Here is a 21725-nt window from a genome sequence, read left to right on the forward strand (position 1 = left end):
ACTATAAAGGACTTCCACACACACCACCTCACCGCAAAGTATTGTTTCCCCAGTGTACAATTTCCGAGCGTTTATTCCCTGTTTGCCTGTCTGTTCTCGACCTTGTCTGTTCCTGTTTTTGATCCGTTGCTGCCTGTCCTGATCCTTGCTTTGTATACCAACCTGTGAGTGATATCTGCCTGGCTTGTGACCTACCGCCTGTACCCTGACTACGACCCTGCCTGTCCTTTGCTGCTCCTGTTTGTTCCTGATTGACCCTGCCTGTACGACCATTCTCATTCTTAATAAAACGCTGCACTTGGATCTCCTGCCTGAGCCTCCCATTCGTAACAGCATCCTTGCTGAATAAAAGTATTCATTTCTTTAATTTCTTTTCAAAATCTTTGTATTTCAGATAAATGCTGTTCTTTTGAACTTTCTATTCATCAAGGAATCCTGAAAAAAAAAAAGTACACAACTGTTTTCAACATTGAAAATAATCATAAATGTTTATTGAGCAGCAAATCAGCATATTAGAATGATTTCTGAAGGATCATGTGACACTGAAGACTGGAGTAAGGATGCTGAAAATTCAGCTTTGCATCACAGGAATAAATTACTTTGTCAAATATATTTAAATAGTACACAGTTATTTTAAATTGTAATAATATTTCACAATATTACTGTTTTTTACTGTATTTTTAATTAAATAAATGTAGCCTTGGTGAGCAAAAGAAACTTCTTTTAAAAACATTAAAAATCTTAGTGGTTCCAAACTTTTGGACTGTACTGTACTTAGGGTGTCCCACCTGAGTTGTATGGAAGCATATGTGTAGCAATAATCGGAACGATAAAAAGAGAAAAACAGACATCATACTGATAGAGCAAGCAATAATCTCGGACATCTTGTTTAAGATTATTTCTATGAGTAAAGGAACCTGTTGTAAAGCACCGCTCACTCGACGCGTCTGTTTCAGCACTTCTAGCTGCGCGAGCGCGCTCACCTCACGAGCATCAGGCGCGTTCACTGCGAGACACCTAACCATAAATATCTATGCTTCTAATAACGTACTGGTTCTATGACTGACAGAAGCGCATCATCTGCAGGAACATTGACATTTCTCTGTTCTTGATCAGCATCATCTGCCAGTTTATGCCTCGCTCTTCATAACTCTGCTGCCGCCATGTTTCCAACACCTTGCCCCGCCTTAATGAAGTGATTGACAGGGCGGGGCGGGAACTTGATCGGCTGGAAATGCATTTTCAAATCCACATTGAATTTTGCTACTTCATTGCGGGGCATTTAATGAAAATGCAATCGCACTGTGAGTGTAAATGCAATTAAGAAAAATAACATTTAAATGTTCATTTTGCTACAATTTTGGCTTGACCGTGTTAAACATATATAATAATTTCTTTAATACATTTTCATTTTAATTTCGCAACTTATAAAGCATTAAAATATATGTTTAAATTATTTGTTAAACGTAGTGTAGGAAATGGCAAATGTAAATTCTATTATTGAATTTGAATTATCATTTTGCTCCAAACATTGCATATATGGAATGGAAAATGTAAATTTAAATACAGAAATGCATTGCAATTTTACATATTGCATTGCCATTTTGCATATTACATTTCAAATTGAATATTGCTACACATATGCTTCCATAGGAGTTGGTCCACTTGATCTGTGTCCTTGAAAATAGCATCATACCAGCGACTCAGGCTCTTAACTGGTTTTTCCATCACCATTGGTAAGGGTTCAACGCTGTGTTGAATCGCATTGGGATCACCTCAGCGTGATTACGTCTTGAAGCACTTGTGAAATCGAACCAATAATGTGACGGGACATCAGAGTGATGTCATGGACCGGGAAACTATAAAGCACTCCTGAGAACAAAGAACACCAGCTTCTGTGTCTTCAGCAGTGCTCTGTGTTATCGTGTGTCTTATTTAGTGTTGTCTGTCCATTACAAATACAGCTCGAAAATATCTCTTAGTCTGAGGGCAAGAGTATTTTCTGTTTCACCAAGCACACACACACACATATATATATATATAATAAGTTAAGACACGTATTATGGTGACTAGCAAGCAGCAGTTTGTCAAGTGTGTTCCTCCCTGCCCTCGCTTCATCATGGGTGGGGATACACACGAGGTGTGCGTTGCTTGCTTGGGAGTGGAGCATGCCCAGGCAGCTCTCGAGGGAGATGTCAGTGTGCATTGCAAAAAGTTAATGTATGCATATAAATGTAAGCTGTTTGCTACTTGGTGTAGCCATCTTCAAGTGGACCCGTTCCACTCATCTATCAGTCATGTTCTGCGATTTCTCCAAGAAAAGGTCTCGGATGGTCTATCTCCTTCTACTTTGAAGGTTTATATTGCAGCTATTTCCGCTTATCATGCTCCTGTGGGGGGTATTTCTGTGGGAAAGGACCCCCTAGTTATTCGTTTTCTTCGTGGCACCCAGAGGCTGAGGCCTGCTGTGTGTTCAAGAACTCCATCCTGGGACTTGGCTATTGTGTTGGAAGGGTTAGCTAAGGCTCCCTTCAAACATTTAGAGGAAGTATCTGAGAAGTTCCTCACTCTAAAAACCATATTTTTGCTGGCTATATCATCTCTCAAATCATATGGAGCTTTCCTGTAGCTCAGTGGTTAGAGCGTGGCACTAGCAATGCCAAGGTCATGGGTTCGATCCCAGGGATTGCATATACTCAGTTACAAATGTATAGTATAATGCAATGTAAGTCGCTTTGGATAAAAGCGTCTGCCAAATGCGTAAAAATGTAAAAAATGTAAATGTCAAAAGAATTGGAGATCTACAAGCACTTTCTTTTTCATGTCTGGAATTTGCGCCTGGTATGGTCAAGGCTTTCCTGCATCCGAGACCTGGGTATATACCCAAGGTCCCTACCAATGTCCCAGGGCCTATCATACTGCAGGCCTTCTGTCCTCCTCCTTTTGCAAATCCGGATCAGGAAAAATTCAATCTGCTTTGCCCCGTTAGGGCTCTAGACACCTACGTCAACAGAGCTGCCCTGTGGTGAAAAACTGATCAATTGTTTGTCTGTTACAGGTCTCCCAAAAAAGGAGGCCCGGCGTCTAAGCAGAGAATGAGCAAGTGGGTGGTCGAGGCCATCTCTCTTGCCTATGAGTCTTCCAGGTAGCCTTCACCTTTGGCTGTCCGGGCACATTCTATTAGGGGTATGGCTGCCTCAAAGGCTTTGATCTCGGGGGTTCCCATCAACGAGATATGTGATGCGGCTGGGTGGTCATCCCAGCACACCTTCATTAGGTTTTATAACCTTGATTTGGGCTCCACTCCAGGGTCCTCTGTGCTCTCGTCTCAGAGATAACAGACAGGCACTCGATATTATGGCCTAGTTGGGATAGGGTTCCCAGTGCGATTCAACGCAGAGTCGATGTTCCCATGAAAGGGAACGTCTCAGGTTACGTCTGTAACCCTGGTTCCCTGAATAGGGAACGAGATGCTGCGTTGCTTAGCCATACTCCCTGCACGCCTATGAGCATCTGCTTCAACACAGCATCTCGTTCCCTATTCAGGGAACCAGGGTTACAGACATAACCTGAGACGTTCTTCCTCAATGAAGAAACAATGGTCTGACAGTCTTCCCTTGATTATTGATATGCTCCTAGATTTACTTGACTTTATTTTAATCCAGGCCCACTCAATGTTCTCCTGCAACATTTCTCCTGCAACTTTTCCACCTGGTGCAGGCCTAGTTCCCGAGCCACAGACTCTCTCTTGTGTTAAATAATTGTGATTTCAATATTGACCAATACTGACTTTCACAGAACAATTCGACATGCACAGAACAACCATCTTATTTCAACCTTTTCAACATCATTTTGATATATATGATGAACGCACAACAGATGCCAATATGGATGCTATAATTAATGCTTCTTCACTGCTTCTGTCAGACTGAAGGACTGGCGCTCAAGCACATATGCAGTTTAGATGATCAGTGGTGAACAATCACATTTCTGATTGCAACATTGTAATTAACTCTACATGACAATTAATTTTTCACATGCATGATTCATAGTCACATTATTGTGCAACGGACAATTTATTGTTACACGTATATACTAATTAATTAAATAATCAAGATATATCTGTAGGGCATCATTAATGGCCTCTTCATGGGGCTTCTTTTTGGAGAAGAATGTATATTCTGTACATTGTAAGGGTAGGGGTAGATGTAGACATTAATAAAACAATCTGATAAGTAGCAAATTTAATTTATTGTTATTTTATGGTGAGATTTTGCATCACTTTCAGCCATAGTTCTATCCCTTCCAGCCACAACCTGGTGCCATTCAAGGGGAAACAGATTTACTTACAGGAAATGACTACCTAAAGGAGATGACTACCTAAATATTCTGTATTCTAAAACCTTGATGTATGAAGATAGGAGAGAATTTAAATTCTCAAAGTGTTTTAAAAGCGCCTTTGTGGTCGGAGTCACTGGGATAGGCTCCAGCAACCCTGTGACCCTATAAGTATATAAAGTAGGCCTGTCATGATAACTACTTTTTGTTGTGCAATATACAATATATTGCACAACAAAAAGTAGTTATCATGACAGGCCTACTTTAGAAATAATTGTGATAAACAATATTATTGCCATTTTAAGACCATTTTATGCCACTAAATATATATTCATAATATAACAGCATAATAATGTAAATAGGCCTACACACTTTCAAATGACAACCATTTAATTGTTTAGATCATGGAAATGAAGGATCAAAAAATGTAATATCCTAAATAAAAACTTGAATGAATGGTAAATATTTTCTAAAAAAAGTGCAAATTAACAAGTAAAAAAAAAAAAAATGCACAAAAGGCACTATAGAGATTTTACATTTACAGACTTGTTCTTCCAAACTGTCTGTAGTTGTCAGGAAAACACTATAACACCTCAAATAATGCCTTTTTTTCACCTGTGAATGACTGCTTTGTGTAGGAACTGCAGATGACAGCATGATTGGCAAAATGTTGGTGACATTCATTATCATGTAAACATAATGGGCAATATAAAAAAGGGGCGTCACTAAAAATTATTGAGGTCATGTACATATATTGCACGACAAGTCGATATATTGATTATTGTGACAGCCAAAGACCTAATATAAAAATTTTCTGAAGATGAATAAAGGTCTTACAGGTTTGGAACGACATGAGGTTAAGTAATTAATGACAGAATTTTCATTTTTGGGTGAACTAACCCTTTAATAGTAAGTATATGTACCATTTTTGAAAGTAACAAGAACAAATCATTTTATAATTGACAGTCAAAAACCATAAACTGTCATGTCCCTGGGCTGATTTGTCTGTTGTTCCCCTGTCTGTCGCGTGTTGTTGTTGTTGTCATCTGTAGCACATGTGTGCGCTGTCATTGTGGCGTCTTTCCCCGCCCCCTTGTTATTCCATTCACCATCTCGTTATTGTTCACTCTTTCCACCTGTTCGGCATCAATCAAGTCCTCTATTTAATCCCCTCTCGTGTGCTGTCTTGTGCCAGATCGTTGTTTGTGCGTTGTGCCAGCAAGCTTCCAGCTTTGTCTCGTGTTCTGTCATGTCGTGTGGATTCCTGCCTCTTTGTTTTGTGTCGTATCGGAGTTATTTCAGTTTTGTTTTTCATCTTTTAGATGCTGTTTTGTTTTTCACCTCTTCTCCTGAATTCCCAGACTGGTCTCTCCTGCATTCAGCCCTGGTTGCGCTCTCCGTCTTCCTGCACGGATCGCTGTGCCGTTGCCCGGTCTCACACGCTGCCTGAGCGCCACCCGCATTCCGCCTCAACTGCGCCCTCTGCTGCATGACACTGTCCTATTCAGGCTCTTCAGCGGCTGTGTAATTCTCTGTAAAACGCAGCTCTAAATTTGCTTCTGAGATTGCTCCTGTCTGGATTATAGACTGCTTTTGTGTTGATTATTTGAAAGATCTGCTTTGTGTTGACTGTTTGAGAAAAGACTTTAAATAAATCTTTTGAGAGCCTGCAGACTGAGTCCGTGTTCTGATCTGACCTGACAGAACGATCTGGCCAGTTATGGACTCAGCAGGCACAGATCCCCTCAGGTCAGCAGTCACTCAGCAGGGCATCCTCTTGGGCCAGCATGCCTCCCAGCTTTCGGCCACGTCTCAGGAGGTTGAGTTTTTAACATCTCAGCTGGCAGATTTAACGGTCCAACTCCAGGAGCTTCGCAGGGAGACTTCAGCTAACAGAGCAGATGCCACTACCAGCTTTTCTTCTCCCCGTCATGAGCAAGAACCTCATGCTAACAACCCGCCACCATATGATGGTAACCCAAACTCTTGTCGTGCATTTTTGGCTCAATGTTCTCTGGTTTTTGCTCTACAGCCTCGTCGGTATGCAGAAGAACAGACCAAGATTGCATATGTATTAACCTTGCTCATTGGAAAAGCCCGTGACTGGGGAACATCGGTCTGGGAGGCTCATGCCCCTTTTTGCGTTACCTTTGAGGCGTTTCGTAATGAGATGATCAAGCTGTTCGACCGGTCTGCTCGAGGTGAGGAAGCAGCGGCTCAGCTGGCACGCCTACGTCAAGGAAAGCACTCAGTGACTGAGTTTGCAATTGAATTCAAGACATTAGCGGCTTCCTGTGACTGGAACGCGGCATCATGTAGAGCTATGTTTCGTGCTGGACTTAATGAGGAGATCCAAGATGAGATTGCCACCCATGAGATCCCAAGTGGTTTCGACGACCTTGTTGACTTAGCTCTCCGTGTGGAGAGCCGCCTTTGTTTTCGGCATCAGCGCTTGGCTGCTCGCCCCCCCTGGAGTTTCGGAGAGCTCACTAATGACATTACTCCGGCTCAGCTTTTGCCATCTCCAGCTGATCCTTAACCAATGCAGCTGGGACGCCTGCGCCTCACTCCCCAGCAAAAACAGGAACGACTGACTCGGGGCCTATGCTTTTACTGCGGAAAGGCTGGGCACTTTGCCATTAAGTGCCCTTTAAAAGCCAGGGCCCATCAGTAGCCAGGGGGATCCTGGTGGGCACTTCTTCCCTTGTTTCCTCCCCCTCTTCTCGCACCCTCCTTCCTGTTACTGTCCAGTTCAGAGGATCTAATTACTCCTGCTCTGCTCTAGTGGATTCTGGGGCCGGCGGTAACTTCTTGGACAATGGTATGGCGGAGCAGTGGGGCATTCTGGCCATTCTCCTTCCTAGTCCCATCTCTGTTCGGTCCCTGGACGATTCCCTTATCACAACCATCACTCACGTCACCCCCCCTGTAAGTCTTGTTGTCTCTGGCAATCACCGTGAGGTCACTGAGCTGTATCTCCTCCACTCCCCGAGTGCCCCAGTGGTTCTGGGGCATCCGTGGTTGGTGCAGCACAGCCCTCACGTGGATTGGGCTGGTAATTCTGTTTTATCATGGAATCAGTCTTGTCTTGCGTCTTGTATGGGTATGGCCTCCTCTCCTGGCTCTGTGCTTCCTGTTTTGCAGGTGGAGGCGGCAGATCTGTCTGGGGTCCCGGTGAGATACCATGATCTTCGGCAGGTCTTCAGCAAGTCCCGAGCCTTGTCCTTACCTCCTCACCGGCCATATGATTGTGCCATCAATCTCCTCCCAGGCACTTCTCCACCCAAGGGTCGCCTCTATTCCCTGTCTGGTCCAGAAAGAGAGGCTATGGACAAATACATTAGAGAATCTCTCGATGCCGGTCTCATCCGCCCCTCTTCGTCTCCGGCTGGTGCAGGGTTCTTCTTCGTCAAGAAGAAGGATGGCTCCCTGCGTCCTTGTATTGATTATAGGGGGTTGAATGACATTACGGTTAAGAATAGGTACCCCCTGCCTTTAATGTCATCTGCCTTTGAACTTTTGCAGGGAGCCAAGGTTTTCAGTAAGTTGGACCTCCGCAATGCTTATCATCTGGTCCGGATACGAGAGGGGGATGAGTGGAAGACAGCATTTATCACTCCCTCGGGACACTTCGAGTACCGGGTCCTCCCGTTTGGCCTGACCAATGCCCCAGCTGTCTTCCAGGCCCTGGTCAACGACGTGCTGAGGGACATGATTAACAAATTTGTCTTCGTGTACCTTGACGACATTCTAATTTTTTCTCCTTCTGTTCAGGTACACACTCAGCATGTTCGTCAGGTGCTACAACGGCTGTTGGAGAACCAGCTGTATGTTAAGGCGGAGAAGTGTGTTTATTTGTTTATTTGAAAAGGATCCCCATTAGCTGATGCCGAAACAACAGCTAGTCTTCCTGGGGTCCAAACAATACATACAACATCCAATAATTACAATCACAAATTGCTACAAATATATCACATAAAATAAAATAAAATAAAAAATAAAAATATACAAACAACATAACACACAATCCAACCTTACTCAACCAATCCAAACAATATTATGATGTTGAAAAATACAATCTTAGTCTTTTTTTAAAACCAGTTTTTCCCTTGATTTCACGAACCTCAACTGGAAGATTATTCCATAACACAATTGACCTGTACATCACAGTTCTCTTCATAGAGTCAGATTTAGGTAAGGGTAAAAAAATCTGTCCACTATTCGCCCTCTTGTATGATGTAAATGCATATCAGAATAATATATTATTTTGTCATAAAGAAATTTAGGAGTCCTAGTGTTAATGATTCTATGAAAGAATACTAACATATTGACAGATAGTCTATGCTTAATCATCAGCCAAGCAAGACGTTCATGCATCTCTACTACACTAGTTCTCAAAGAACACCTTAGAACAAGCCTTGCAGCCTTGTTTTGAGCCACTTGTAATTTTTTTAAATGACTACTAGATGCAGCAGACCATACAACAGAACAATAATCCAAATGACACAAAACCAATGTACAAACAACCCGACTAAACAACTGTGAATTTAAAAAATGTGCACATTTACGCGTTACTGCCACAGCTCTACCCATTTTAGCCACAACTTTATTAATGTGATCAGACCATGATAATGTAGAATCAAGCCAAAGACCAAGAAGCTTCACCTTTTTTACTTGCTGTACATTTTGACTATTTACTTGTAAATTAATTTTAGGATTATCAGATAATCTATACTTAGAACCAAATATTATACTCACAGTTTTTGAAATATTTAGAACAAGTTTATTTGTTTTGATCCAATTATACAATTTGCTAATCTCACAAGACAGAACATGATTAAGCTCAGAACATGTAGAGGCTGCATAATAAAGAGTAGAATCATCAGCAAACATAGTCAACTTAGCTTTACTGAGTATATATGGCATATCATTTATGAAAATTGAAAATAATAAAGGTCCAAGGCAACTACCTTGAGGAACACCACACTCCAGGGACTTACTACCAGATAATGCACCATTAAAATAAACTCTTTGCGACCTCTCCAACAAATAGCTCTTAAACCACTTAATTGCCGAGGAAGCAAAGCCATAACTAATAAGTTTGGAAATCAAAATTTCATGGTCAATCACATCAAAGGCAGCACTGAAGTCTAATAATAGTGTACCCACTAGCCTTGATTTATCAATCGATGCTTGCCAGCTATCCAACATTTGTGTCATAGCAGTGCAGGTTGAATGACCCTTCCTATATGCATGTTGAAACATCGTAGTCAATTCATTGTTAGAAAAGTAATCTTGCACTTGCTCAAATACAATCTTTTCCAACAATTTACTTAAAACAGGCAAAATGCTAATAGGCCTGCTATTTAGACCACATAAAGTTGCTTTTGTGTCTTTGGGTAAAGGAATTATCTTACTCTCTTTCCAAAGTTTTGGACACTCACCACCTATCAAACATCTGTTAAAAATGTGACAGATTGGTTTAGAAATATGTCTAGCTGATAACTTCAACAGCCTACTATCTAAGTTGTCCAAACCAGCAGACCCGCCCACCTTCAAAGATCTCAGCAGCATTTCCACCTGCACAACACTAACCCGCTGAAATTCAAATGTACACAGTTTATCTTTCATAATACACCTTTCAATTAGCTCATTCGAGTTAAAATCAACAGTATGTTTCATTGTCTCTCTAATGTTAGAAACCTTAGTAACAAAGTAATCATTAAAATAATTCGCAATCTGTATTGGCTTAGTCAAATAAACTCCATTAAATTCAACAAAAGAAGTACCCATTGATTTTTTCCCCATAATTTCATTGAATACATTCCACATTCTCTTACTATCTGTACCACAGTCTTCAATTCTCTTCTGAAAATATTTTTTCTTTTTCACTCTGTTCACCTTGGTCACCTGATTCCTTAAAATACAATAAAATTTTCTGTCCTCAAGAGAGTCTGAAAGAACCACAACCTTTTTAGCCTCATCCCTTTGAGCCATTAAGCTCCTTAACTCGTCATCCACCCAAGGAGCACCTTTGGCTTTAACTGTAAATTTCTTTAATGGGGCATGATTATTGACTACTCTCATAAAACAATCCATAAATAAATTGAGTGATGCATCCGCATCATTAATGTCACTTATCAAATTCCATTTAATATTATCCAATTCATTTAGAAAACTCTCCTCATTAAATCCCCTATAAGATCTTTTCATAATGATTTTAGGACAGGCTCTAGGTAGCTTAGTTCTCCTAGAGACAGCAATACAGTTGTGATCACTAAAACCAATTGTTACAGAAACAGGAGTAGAGCACATATCAGGATTATTAGTATAAATATGATCAATACATTTTGATGTTAAAAATCCTGTATTGTTACTAGAAATTCTTGTTGGTTGATCCATTAATTGAGATAAACCACAAGTGTCTGTCATAGTTTTAAGCTTATTCCTCAAAGGACAAGCATCAGACAGCCAATCAATATTTAAATCACCCATCCAGTATAGTTCTCTATTTTCCTCAGTCACCCTGTCTAACATATTACATAAACCATTTACATACTCTATCCTGGCACTAGGTGGCCTATAACAACAACCAAGAATAATCGGTTTTAAATATGAAAGTTGTACCTGTAACCATAACACTTCAACACCATCAACCATTAAATCATGTCTCAATTTAACAGAGAAATGATCACGTATATAAATGGCAACACCACCTCCAAACCTATTTCGATCATTTCTATAAATTGAGAACCCCCCTATATCAACATCTGAGTCATCTATGAAATGATCCAGATGAGTTTCAGAAATCATAAGTATATCTATTTTGTTTGATTGCAAAAATAAAGACAAATCTTGAATTTTGTTTCTTATACTACATATGTTAATATGTGCAAGTATTAAACCTTTAGGTAGTTTGTTTATACTGGTCATCATAATTAAAATTAATTATAATCTGGTTAAATATCTTATACACAGAGTTATTTTATCATCATCAAGTAAGCTACATACGTATAAGTCCTACACACAGCCACACATACATATAAACAAACATATATAAAATTATACTTTAAAACTCATTAGGGCAATAACTGACTTTGTCCAGCCCTTGGGGTGATAATCAGTTTATCATACTTCAAAATCGCTTTATCACCTCTTTCTCTGGCAGCTTTCACCTTCGGCCACAACTCTTTCCTCCTCAGTTGTACAGCTTCAGAAAAGTCTTCATTAATGTAGATCCTGGTGCCCTTTAGTTTCTTAGCAGAAGAAAGAATCCGCTCTTTGTCTTTAATGCGAAGAAGCTTGACAACAATTTTCCTTGGCCTTCCGCTGTCCTGAAACTGACCAAGTCTCTGGGCACGCTCAATATCCATGTTTAATCCATCTAAGCCCAAGTTTTTTGTAAACATTTCTCGCACCTTTTTCTCTGATTCACACCAATTCTCTCCTTTCTCATCCGCAATGCCATCAATTAAAATATTTGTTCTCCTATTCTGGTTTTCAATATAGTCCAGCTTGTTGAACATTTCATCCAATTCCCGCTTGGAAGTAGTGATGTTGGTCTCAAATGTCCTTATCTTCGCCTCTATCTCAGTGCATCCCATCCTTTCCTCTTCAAACTTTGTTTGGGTAAATTCCAAGCTGGTCTTCAATTCCTGTACATCTCTAATAACACCATCCAATCTTTTATTAGTTCCGTCAATAAGTGTGTCTTCCACATGGAGTCAGTTTCGTTCCTGGGCTACATCATTTCGGCGGATGGGATTAGAGCTGATCCCGCTAAGGTAAGGGCCGTAGCCGAGTGGCCAACTCCAGACTCACGCAAGGCTCTGCAGCGTTTTCTGGGATTCGCCAACTTCTATCGGCGCTTCGTCCGGAACTTTAGTCAGGTGGCTGCACCCTTGACTGCTCTTACCTCTACCAAGGTACCGTTTAAATGGAATTCGAAAGCCTAGGGGGCCTTTGATGTTCTCAAGTCCCGGTTCATCTCTGCTCCTGTTCTTTCTTTTCCAGACCCTGAACGGCAGTTTATTGTAGAGGTAGATGCCTCTGAGGTTGGAGTAGGCGCGGTCCTTTCTCAGCGGTCCCCTAGAGACGGGAAGGTACACCCCTGTGCCTACTTCTCTCACCGCCTGAGCCCAGCAGAACGGAATTATGACATAGGGAATCGGGAGCTGTTGGCGGTCAGGCTTGCTCTGGGCGAGTGGCGTCACTGGTTGGAGGGGTCTACGCAGCCCTTCTTGGTCTGGATGGATCATAAGAACCTGGAATATGTCCGTTCGGCCAAGAGGTTGAACTCACGCCAGGCCCGATGGGCACTCTTCTTTGGCCGGTTCAACTTCACTCTCTCGTATCGTCCCGGGTCCAAGAACGTCAAGCCCGATGCGCTCTCTCGTCTCTTTGGGGCCCCTGGAGGGGGTGCGCCGGCCGATACCATTGTTCCCAGGGAGATGGTGGTAGGGTCCCTTTCCTGGGGTATCGAGAAGCGAGTGGAGGAGGCTGTACGAGAGAGAGAAGTGCCAAGGGAGTGTCCGGAGGGCAGGCTATTCGTGCCGGCTGGGTTGCGCCCTGAAGTCCTCTGGTGGGGCCATTCGTCCAAGTTGGCCTGTCATCCGGGAGTCCGGAGATCGCTGTCCGCCATCCGCCAGCGATTCTGGTGGCCATCCATGGCCCAGGATGTCAGGCAGTTTGTGTTGGCCTGCTCGGTTTGCGCCCAGAACAAGAGTTCTAACCAGCCACCCATTGGTCTGCTTCACCCTCTGCCCATCCCTTCCCGCCCCTGGTCACATATAGCCCTTGACTTCGTCACTGGTCTTCCACCATCAAGGGGCAACACAGTAGTTTTGACGGTAGTCGATCGCTTTTCCAAGGCGGCCCATTTCATCCCCCTCCCTAAATTGCCTTCAGCCAGGGAGACCGCTCAAGTGGTGGTTGATCACGTCTTCCGGATTCATGGTCTTCCGTTAGATGTGGTCTCCGATAGGGGGCCACAATTTGTCTCCCGGTTCTGGAGGGAGTTCTGTCGGCAGATCGGGGCCTCTACGAGTCTGTCGTCAGGTTTTCATCCTCAGACCAATGGGCAGGCCGAGCGGGCCAACCAGGATCTGGAACAAGCGCTCCGCTGCCTGACGTCCCAGAATCCGAGCTCTTGGAGCCAACAGCTATCCTGGATTGAGTACGCCCACAACTCCTTGCCGGTGGCAGCTACAGGTATGTCCCCATTCCAGTGTTCCATTGGGTTTCAACCTCCTTTGTTCCCATCACAGGAGCCCGATGCTGCTGTTCCGTCTGCCTTAGCCTTCGTCCGCCGGTGTCGTCGCACCTGGAGGAGGGCTCGGGAGGCCTTGGCCCGGGCTTCCAGACGAACCAAAGCAGCGGCTGACCGTCACCGCACTCCTGCCCCTCGCTACATATGTGGTCAGAAGGTATGGCTGTCTACCAAGGACCTTCCTCTCCGGGTGGTTTCTCGCAAGCTAGCCCCCAGGTTCATTGGGCCATACCAGATCACTAAAGTGTTGAGTCCAGTGGCGGTTAAGCTCAAGTTACCTCCTTCACTTGGTCGGGTACACCCAGTATTTCATGTTTCTCGGGTCAAGCCTGTGTTTCGTTCTAGACTTAACCCATCTGTTTCTGTCCCCACCTCCCCTCCTCCCCGTCTAGTGGATGGCTCTCCAGTCTACACAGTCAGAAGGTTACTGGATGTTAGACGTCGGGGTCGGGGCTTTCAGTTTCTTGTGGACTGGGAGGGATATGGTCCGGAGGAGAGGAGTTGGATTCCGGGCTCGGGATATTCTGGACCAGTCTCTGATCAAGGACTTCTACCGGAAGCGTGGTAGGCCTCTCCCTGGGGCGCCAGGGGGCGCTCCTAGGAGGGGGGGTACTGTCATGTCCCTGGGCTGATTTGTCTGTTGTTCCCCTGTCTGTCGCGTGTTGTTGTTGTCATCTGTAGCACATGTGTGCGCTGTCATTGTGGCGTCTTTCCCCGCCCCCTTGTTATTCCATTCACCATCTCGTTATTGTTCACTCTTTCCACCTGTTCGGCATCAATCAAGTCCTCTATTTAATCCCCTCTCGTGTGCTGTCTTGTGCCAGATCGTTGTTTGTGCGTTGTGCCAGCAAGCTTCCAGCTTTGTCTCGTGTTCTGTCATGTCGTGTGGATTCCTGCCTCTTTGTTTTGTGTCGTATCGGAGTTTTTTCAGTTTTGTTTTTCATCTTTTAGATGCTGTTTTGTTTTTCACCTCTTCTCCTGAATTCCCAGACTGGTCTCTCCTGCATTCAGCCCTGGTTGCGCTCTCCGTCTTCCTGCACGGATCGCTGTGCCGTTGCCCGGTCTCACACGCTGCCTGAGCGCCACCCGCATTCCGCCTCAACTGCGCCCTCTGCTGCATGACACTGTCCTATTCAGGCTCTTCAGCGGCTGTGTAATTCTCTGTAAAACGCAGCTCTAAATTTGCTTCTGAGATTGCTCCTGTCTGGATTATAGACTGCTTTTGTGTTGATTATTTGAAAGATCTGCTTTGTGTTGACTGTTTGAGAAAAGACTTTAAATAAATCTTTTGAGAGCCTGCAGACTGAGTCCGTGTTCTGATCTGACCTGACATAAACTGGCATTTCTTAGAATTTCCACTTACTTGATGTTTTTTTTAAAAAATGTAATGATTGTGTTTCTTCTTTTCTTTTCTTTTTTTTTCTTTTTTTCTTATCAGTTATGTACATTAGGGTTTTATGTTACATCTTATGTTGTTACAGTATATGAATGTTTACTGAATTGTTGTAGTGTCATGTGTGTTACCATGATGGTGTTTTGTGTTTGTGTCTATGACACTGTGTGCACCTTCTATATATTAGTATTTACCTCAGCTTGTGGAAAAGCTACTTGTGATGAACATTGATTCATCATGTGGCTTTCTCTTTACCACCACTGTTAATATGGTGGATGTCAAAGTACAAAACAAATTTTAGCAGAAAAGGCTGTTGGATTTACCGGTTTAAAATGTTTTTTTTTTTTTTTTTTTGTTCTTCTTCTTCTTCTTCATAAATGACAGTATTAAACTGTACTTCAGTTATATATACTTCAGTATATATATACTTATAGTTATACAGCTTCCAGTTATATTTTGTAAAAACTACAGATTTTTTTTTTTACAGTGACATGCTTCACTGGCTCACGCGGAAGCATTCCCAAAGCATCAACGCCATGATGCAGCGTCGTTTTTTAGCTATGTGAAACTTTGTTCCAAGGAGTTTTCTAACTGACATATATGAGGATTTCATAAAGGATCATTATAATCAAAAGCATTGTCTTGCACTGTCAGTAGTCCTCAAAAAGTCAATATCAATCATACGTCAATCAAGAGACCTGGGACATATATATGTGGCATTACTGCTCAGTAAGAATGCTCAAACTGCTTGCAACCCTCCCTCCCTCCCCACTATAAGTATCAGCATATTACTGTGCACTTTCTGGGTGTTTTCTTTTTTGTTTCAGATTACCAAGGCTTTCAAGTCCTAGCTGGCATGGACCTCACTGCTGAGAGACACTGATCCTCATAGCCAAGCTACAGTATAGATGTCCCACTGCCACGCCTACACGTTACCACTGTTTTGCTTTAAAGACATTACTAAAGTGTCTTAATCGTCTGTATATTTCCCAAGCTGATGGTTCCATGGGGGGGTTAATGCTAAAGCTCTTGCATGTTCAATTAATTACGGAGCAAGAACCCCCATAAGGAACCATACTGCCAAAGATAACTTGTGTTTCAATAAACTCAAAGTAACTTGCCAAAGTGGTCCTGTCTGAAATAACATTTATAACTCCACTAAAGCCCTTTTTGAAAATCATGTCCTTTTAAATGAAAACAAGCACTCACCAATATGGGGAATCCAGTTAGAAAATCGTATATGAAGACTATTCCGCTGATCAGATAGGTGATCTGCAGCGATGTCTTAATGGGCTCTGAACCATCAATGGATGAACGCCTTTTGCCCTGAGCATCCTCCACTACAATGGTGGGAACATTAAATTTGTTCTTGTCCACGTTTTGGCCCATCTGGATGGAAAAGGTCTGGAAGAGGGCAATTCCAATACAGATGACGCCCATCACCACACTCCCGCTGATCAGCAAGAGGAAGCAGACGCCAAAGCCCAAGCCAATCTCGGTCACAATGAAGCGACAGTTGTCATGGGTGTAAAAGCGTTCTGTGGTATCATGCCAGCCCACAGCAGGCAAGGTGGACAGAATGAACGACACCATCCAGATGCCCATGACGGTATGGACAGCCTGCTTTTTGGTGTTACTCAACCTGGTAGAAAATAAAGGAGATTAAAGATTAAAAGTCTTGATGAAAGGTTAATAAATCTGCAAAAACAGAATAACACATCTCTGAGGAGATTTTCTTTTTAACATTGAATGGAGACTGCTTCTCACACTTGTTTCCTGAGGCAAAAACTCTAACAGTCTCCCAATGGTCTCCTTTAAAGTTTTAGAAGAGATCTCAACAGCATCATATACTGCACTCAGATTTTTCTACTTACTTAGAGACTCTGGAGCTCTCACATTTGTCTCCCCTAAAGATTCAGAAGAGATCTCAACAACATCACACACTATGCTCATTTTTTCGCCTTAACTAGAGTCTCTGGTGGTCTCACATTTGTCCCCTACAATATACAATAACATCACACATTGTGCTTAGATTTTTCTCCTCAGCTAGAGACACTGGATCTCTCCTCTAAAGTTTCATAAGAGATTGAGAACATCACACACTGTGCTCAGACTTAGCTAAAGACTTTGGCACTCTCACATTTGTCTCCTCTAAATTTTAGAAGTGATCTCACAACTTTGCAAAGTGTATAACAAGTCAAATGTCTCTGTGTATTCAAACTTTTATAACATATAATATGTATTAATAATTAAATTGGTCAAGGATTGAGTCATAAGTCATTTAATGTGCCTTTCAGCAAAGAAAGCTCCAGGGTTACCTTTCCTGTAGCAATTTTGCCTGATAACAGCATCTGGTACATTATTATTTCCAACAACAAATGATGTGCCCTATGCATATAAACTGTACAGCTTTCATATTGTATCAACAATTAAGGGTAATGTTAACCTTATTTCTGCATATTTTCACGCTTAATATAGGCTTAAACACTGAAATTATGGACTGTTTTTTTTTTTTTTTTTTTTTTTACTTTATTGGTGCACACTTTGTAAAGTTGTTGAGATCTCATCTAAACTTTAAGAGACAAATGTGAGAGCTTCAAGAGTCTCTAGCTGAGGAGAAAATCTGAGCACAGTGTGTGATGTTACTGAGGTCTCTTCTAAAACTTCAGAGAAGACATGTGTTAGACCATTGGAGTCTTTAGTGTAGGAGAAAAATCTGAGCACAGTGTGTGATGTTGCTGAGATCTCTTCTAAACTTTTGATGAGACCAATGTGAGAGCTTTAGTGTCCCTAGCTGAGGAGAAAAATTTGAGCACAATGTGTAATGTTATTGAGATCTCTTATGAAACTTTAGAGACAAACGTGAGAGTAGCAGACTCTAAGAAACGAGAAAAAACTGAGCACAGTATATTAAGTTGATGAGATATCTTCTGAATCTTTACAGGAGACAAATGTGAGAGATCCAGTGTCTTTAGAGACACTGGATCTCTCACATTTGTCTCCTTTAAAGTTTTAGAGATCTCAACAACATCACACGCTGTGTTCAGACAATTCTCCTTATAAGAAGAATTGTCTGAACACAGTGTGTGATGTTGCTGTGATCTCTAAAACTTTAAAAGAGACCATTGTGAGAGTGTTAGAGTTTTTGTCTCAGGAGACAAGTCTGAGAAGCAGAAAGCTCAAGCAAAAAGTCTCCATTTGTTGTTAAAGTAACCTCATTTTTGTCTAGGAGAAATTTTTGGGATGTTAAAGAGATCTCATTTTTGATTTTTCTTTCCTAAGGGATGGTGAGTTGAAATACAAACATAAAAAAGACATGCATTTTTATCCTCCATCCTTTTTATCCTTGTTTTATCATAATTTATATTTTCCACCGTTACAGTTTGATAGTAGTATGCCAACAAAAGCTGATTTTAGTGCTTCTTTTCATTGTTTGCTAAAGGGGATTGGCAATCATTACACTCTAGAAAAGCATTCACCTGCAAATATTCATTCAATGCTTTGTGATATGGGAGTGTATGAGAACAGCATAGACAAAAATAATAATCACATGGAAAAAAAACTACACAGGACTAAGATAAAACATCTGTGATTAAAGGAGAGTTGTCCTCAAATTGAATCACTGCCCAGATATAGCTCTAAATGAACTGACTGTCTGTCTGTCTGGCAGATGTATCTAATAATCTATATTTATTTGTGACATTGTCATTGACAGGCCTTTTTTCCAGTGGCTTGACACCAAAATCCAACATGACTGTATCAACAATTGACCAGGGCTGGATTTCCCGAAACCTTCTTAAGAACTCTACGTTGTTTTTAAATTATACTTTAAGCAGTACCTTAACATTACTAAGTGTTTCCCGAAATGTTAAGTATACCTTCAGTCATTTGTTTGTAAGGTTGGTCTGGCCCACTCTTAGCTATACCTTATCACTGTCGACAGTTCACTCTGCTAGTGGCCACCACTGTGCAAAAAGTGTCTTTACATCTCAGTCTATACGAATATAATTCTGAAGTTGTAATACATGCAAAGAATAAAATTGTCATTAGACTGGTTGTTAGCTTTTTAATTATATTATCTAAAGGTACATACTACATAAGCTGGCAAAACATCGGGCAGTAAAGTCTTAGGAGTCTATTTAAAGGGAATGATTGTGGTGGGGAGTTTGGTCAGACTATAGCAGAGATACAGAAAATAGTTGTGCTAAATCAAACATGGTGGCATTTAGTGTATGTGTACTAACTTTAGTCCCCTGGCTACCATGTCAGAAGCTGCAATTCTAAAAGAAATTTGCCTGCCCTGGATCAAATTCAGCAGCTTTTAGATCTTGTTGGCCTGACTCAGGCCCAAAGCCAAGAGGGGCAAAAGGGAGCATTGCCCGCTCAGTTTCAATTTGTCCCCCCTCAATCCCCAAAACGGGGTTGATTTTAACCCTTTGACGCAATCACACTGGTGTGATTAGAACGTTCAGTGTGTCATTGCTAAATTCAAACGTGCTTTGGCTCAGTGCATATAAAAAGACATTTATAGTTAAATTCAAATTCTATACACTGATGTCTGTGGAAGCTGCAATAATAATCCTTTCAATTATATAATTTGACAAAATGTTTTATTCATATCAGATACACATTGTGTATGAACAATGTGTATCTGTAGTTTGTATCTGTATCTGTAATGTATATCTGTAGTTTACTCTATTGTTCTCCCAGTTCTCCGGCCACTTTTATGTATTTCGGGGAAATTTTCGTAAATCCGACAGCTCTGAATTGCGGTGCAAACTCATTGCACAACAAAACACATTCATTTCCACATATTTTACAACAGCAATATATAATATAATTCATGATATAGGCCTGGTTAACAAGTTTGTGAATATTTTGAATAAAAAAGAAAAACTAAATAAACGTGATACCTAGATATCTGTCAGCTGCATGACACGTCTAAGAAATAAATACGATCTAAAATAATGTTCTAAAATAACGGTTGCCTTAAACTCATGCTAGGGCTCAGCTAGAGTATTGATAAATTAGAATGCAGATTTAGTTTGCAATTTGGATTATTTTTGTAAGATCCCATGAGTCCTGATAAATGCAATTTCAACTTCTGAAGTGCTACCTTTATAAAGACCACCGCTTTCTCACATTACGCAGTGAAGCAGCTCCTGCATAAAGTGAATTATCTATTCGCGAGCCATCGATATCAACCAATTCAGCACCTCCGTCATGGACAGCACCTGAAAATGTCACACTTAAAGGGGGGGTATCACTCACAGTTTCTGCCAATCTCATGTTAATCTTGAGTACATATAGAGTAATATTGCATTCTTCATATCTCCATAGCTCCTGGAGTGCCTGCCATGGGCAGTGCTATAGAGTCATGAGCGCGGTGGGGGGAGGAGGGGTGGGACGAGACCGTGGCCTTATCCCCTATTTTGGCGGCTATCCAAGCATCGATCCAAGCTATGGATAAGTCGATGAATGACAGATTTAACTCTGTTGAAAATACTTTATGGCAGATGCAAACATCGCTCTCTGAAACTAATTCCCATCTCCAAATTGGAGGGTGCTAGAACCGAACATGAGAACCGCATCTCTGTGCTAGAGACTCTCTGCCAGGACATCACTGCGGCCAATAAAGCCCTACACGCCAAGCTTGATGACCTGGAGGGTTGCTCCCATCAGCAAAATATAAAAATTACGGGGCTATAAGAGAAAGTTGAAAACAACTGTGGGATTACAAATTTGTTCTATGTTATATCTAGGTTCCAATGTAATAGTATATGAACTGAAAACTTTATGTATATTGTGGCAAGGCAGGCAGACCAGGTGTCTGAGACACTAACCTTTTGTCTCATGCATTTCCTGACCATGTGGCATGACCAGCTCAAGATACAGCTGTGCTTTTGTCTCTATGATAATGTAAAGGTATAGGTGATACTGCCAGACTGATTGGATTAGCACCTATGCATTTGAATGACACAGTTATGCTGATTAGATCATGGCTGGGAAATGTAGGCAATGATCTGATTCCTGTACTGCATTTGCATCCTTTGTTTAGATTGTCCACACCTCTACTCTATGTATCCCTCCCCCTTGAATGTATATGAACTACCAAGTCACTGCCTTAGTTAGATTTTGGATGACCACAGCGACGCACAGCGTGTTTCTCAATAAAGAGTAACTTCTGCTTCAAGAGATCCCAAAGTCTCCTGGTCTATGCTTCTGAGATTTCCAACAGTTTTGGTGCCGTGACCCGGATAGAGCTTCTCATCTCAATCCAGATTGGAACTTCAAGCACAACAAAGATCTGATCCAAAGGAAGATCCAGGCTGAATTTTCCTGTACACCCAAGGGTTGGTGAGTGATACTCTATCCAAAAGAACCATTAAGACCAGTTGTTATCCTCTGCGCCGTCAGAGAAGAGTTAACAGACAGCTGTAGGGTTTGGTTAACTAAGTTATCCTCTAAAAATGTTCTTTTAGAGATGAAGTTTATCCTCTGTTCAGGCAGGGAAGTTTAGCATCACGTGCTAATATTGGTTTATCCTCTGTGAAGTTAGGGACGTTTTTTCCTCTGCTTTATAAGGGAAGGTTGTTTATCCTCTGTTTAGGCAGGGAAGATTGGCATCACGCACTAATATTGGGTTATCCTCTGTAAAGTTAGGGAAGTTTTATCCTCTGCTTTATAAGGGAAGGTTGTTTATCCTCTGTTTAGGCAGAGAAGATT

General features: G+C 41.7%; 1 protein-coding gene across 1 annotated transcript in view; it reads right to left on the bottom strand.

Annotated features, from left to right (window-relative positions):
• The window catches only part of LOC137026613 (probable G-protein coupled receptor 153), a 70804-nt gene that overhangs the window by 14258 nt on the left and 34821 nt on the right, over positions 1 to 21725 (bottom strand). Inside the window, exon 2 of the mRNA XM_067394009.1 lies at positions 16209 to 16641. Coding sequence (XP_067250110.1) covers positions 16209 to 16641 — 433 coding nt within the window. The remainder of the gene's footprint in view (positions 1 to 16208; positions 16642 to 21725) is intronic.

The sequence above is a fragment of the Chanodichthys erythropterus genome, chromosome 9, assembly GCF_024489055.1.
Source record: "Chanodichthys erythropterus isolate Z2021 chromosome 9, ASM2448905v1, whole genome shotgun sequence".
In the NCBI taxonomy this organism is placed as follows: Eukaryota; Metazoa; Chordata; class Actinopteri; order Cypriniformes; family Xenocyprididae; genus Chanodichthys; species Chanodichthys erythropterus.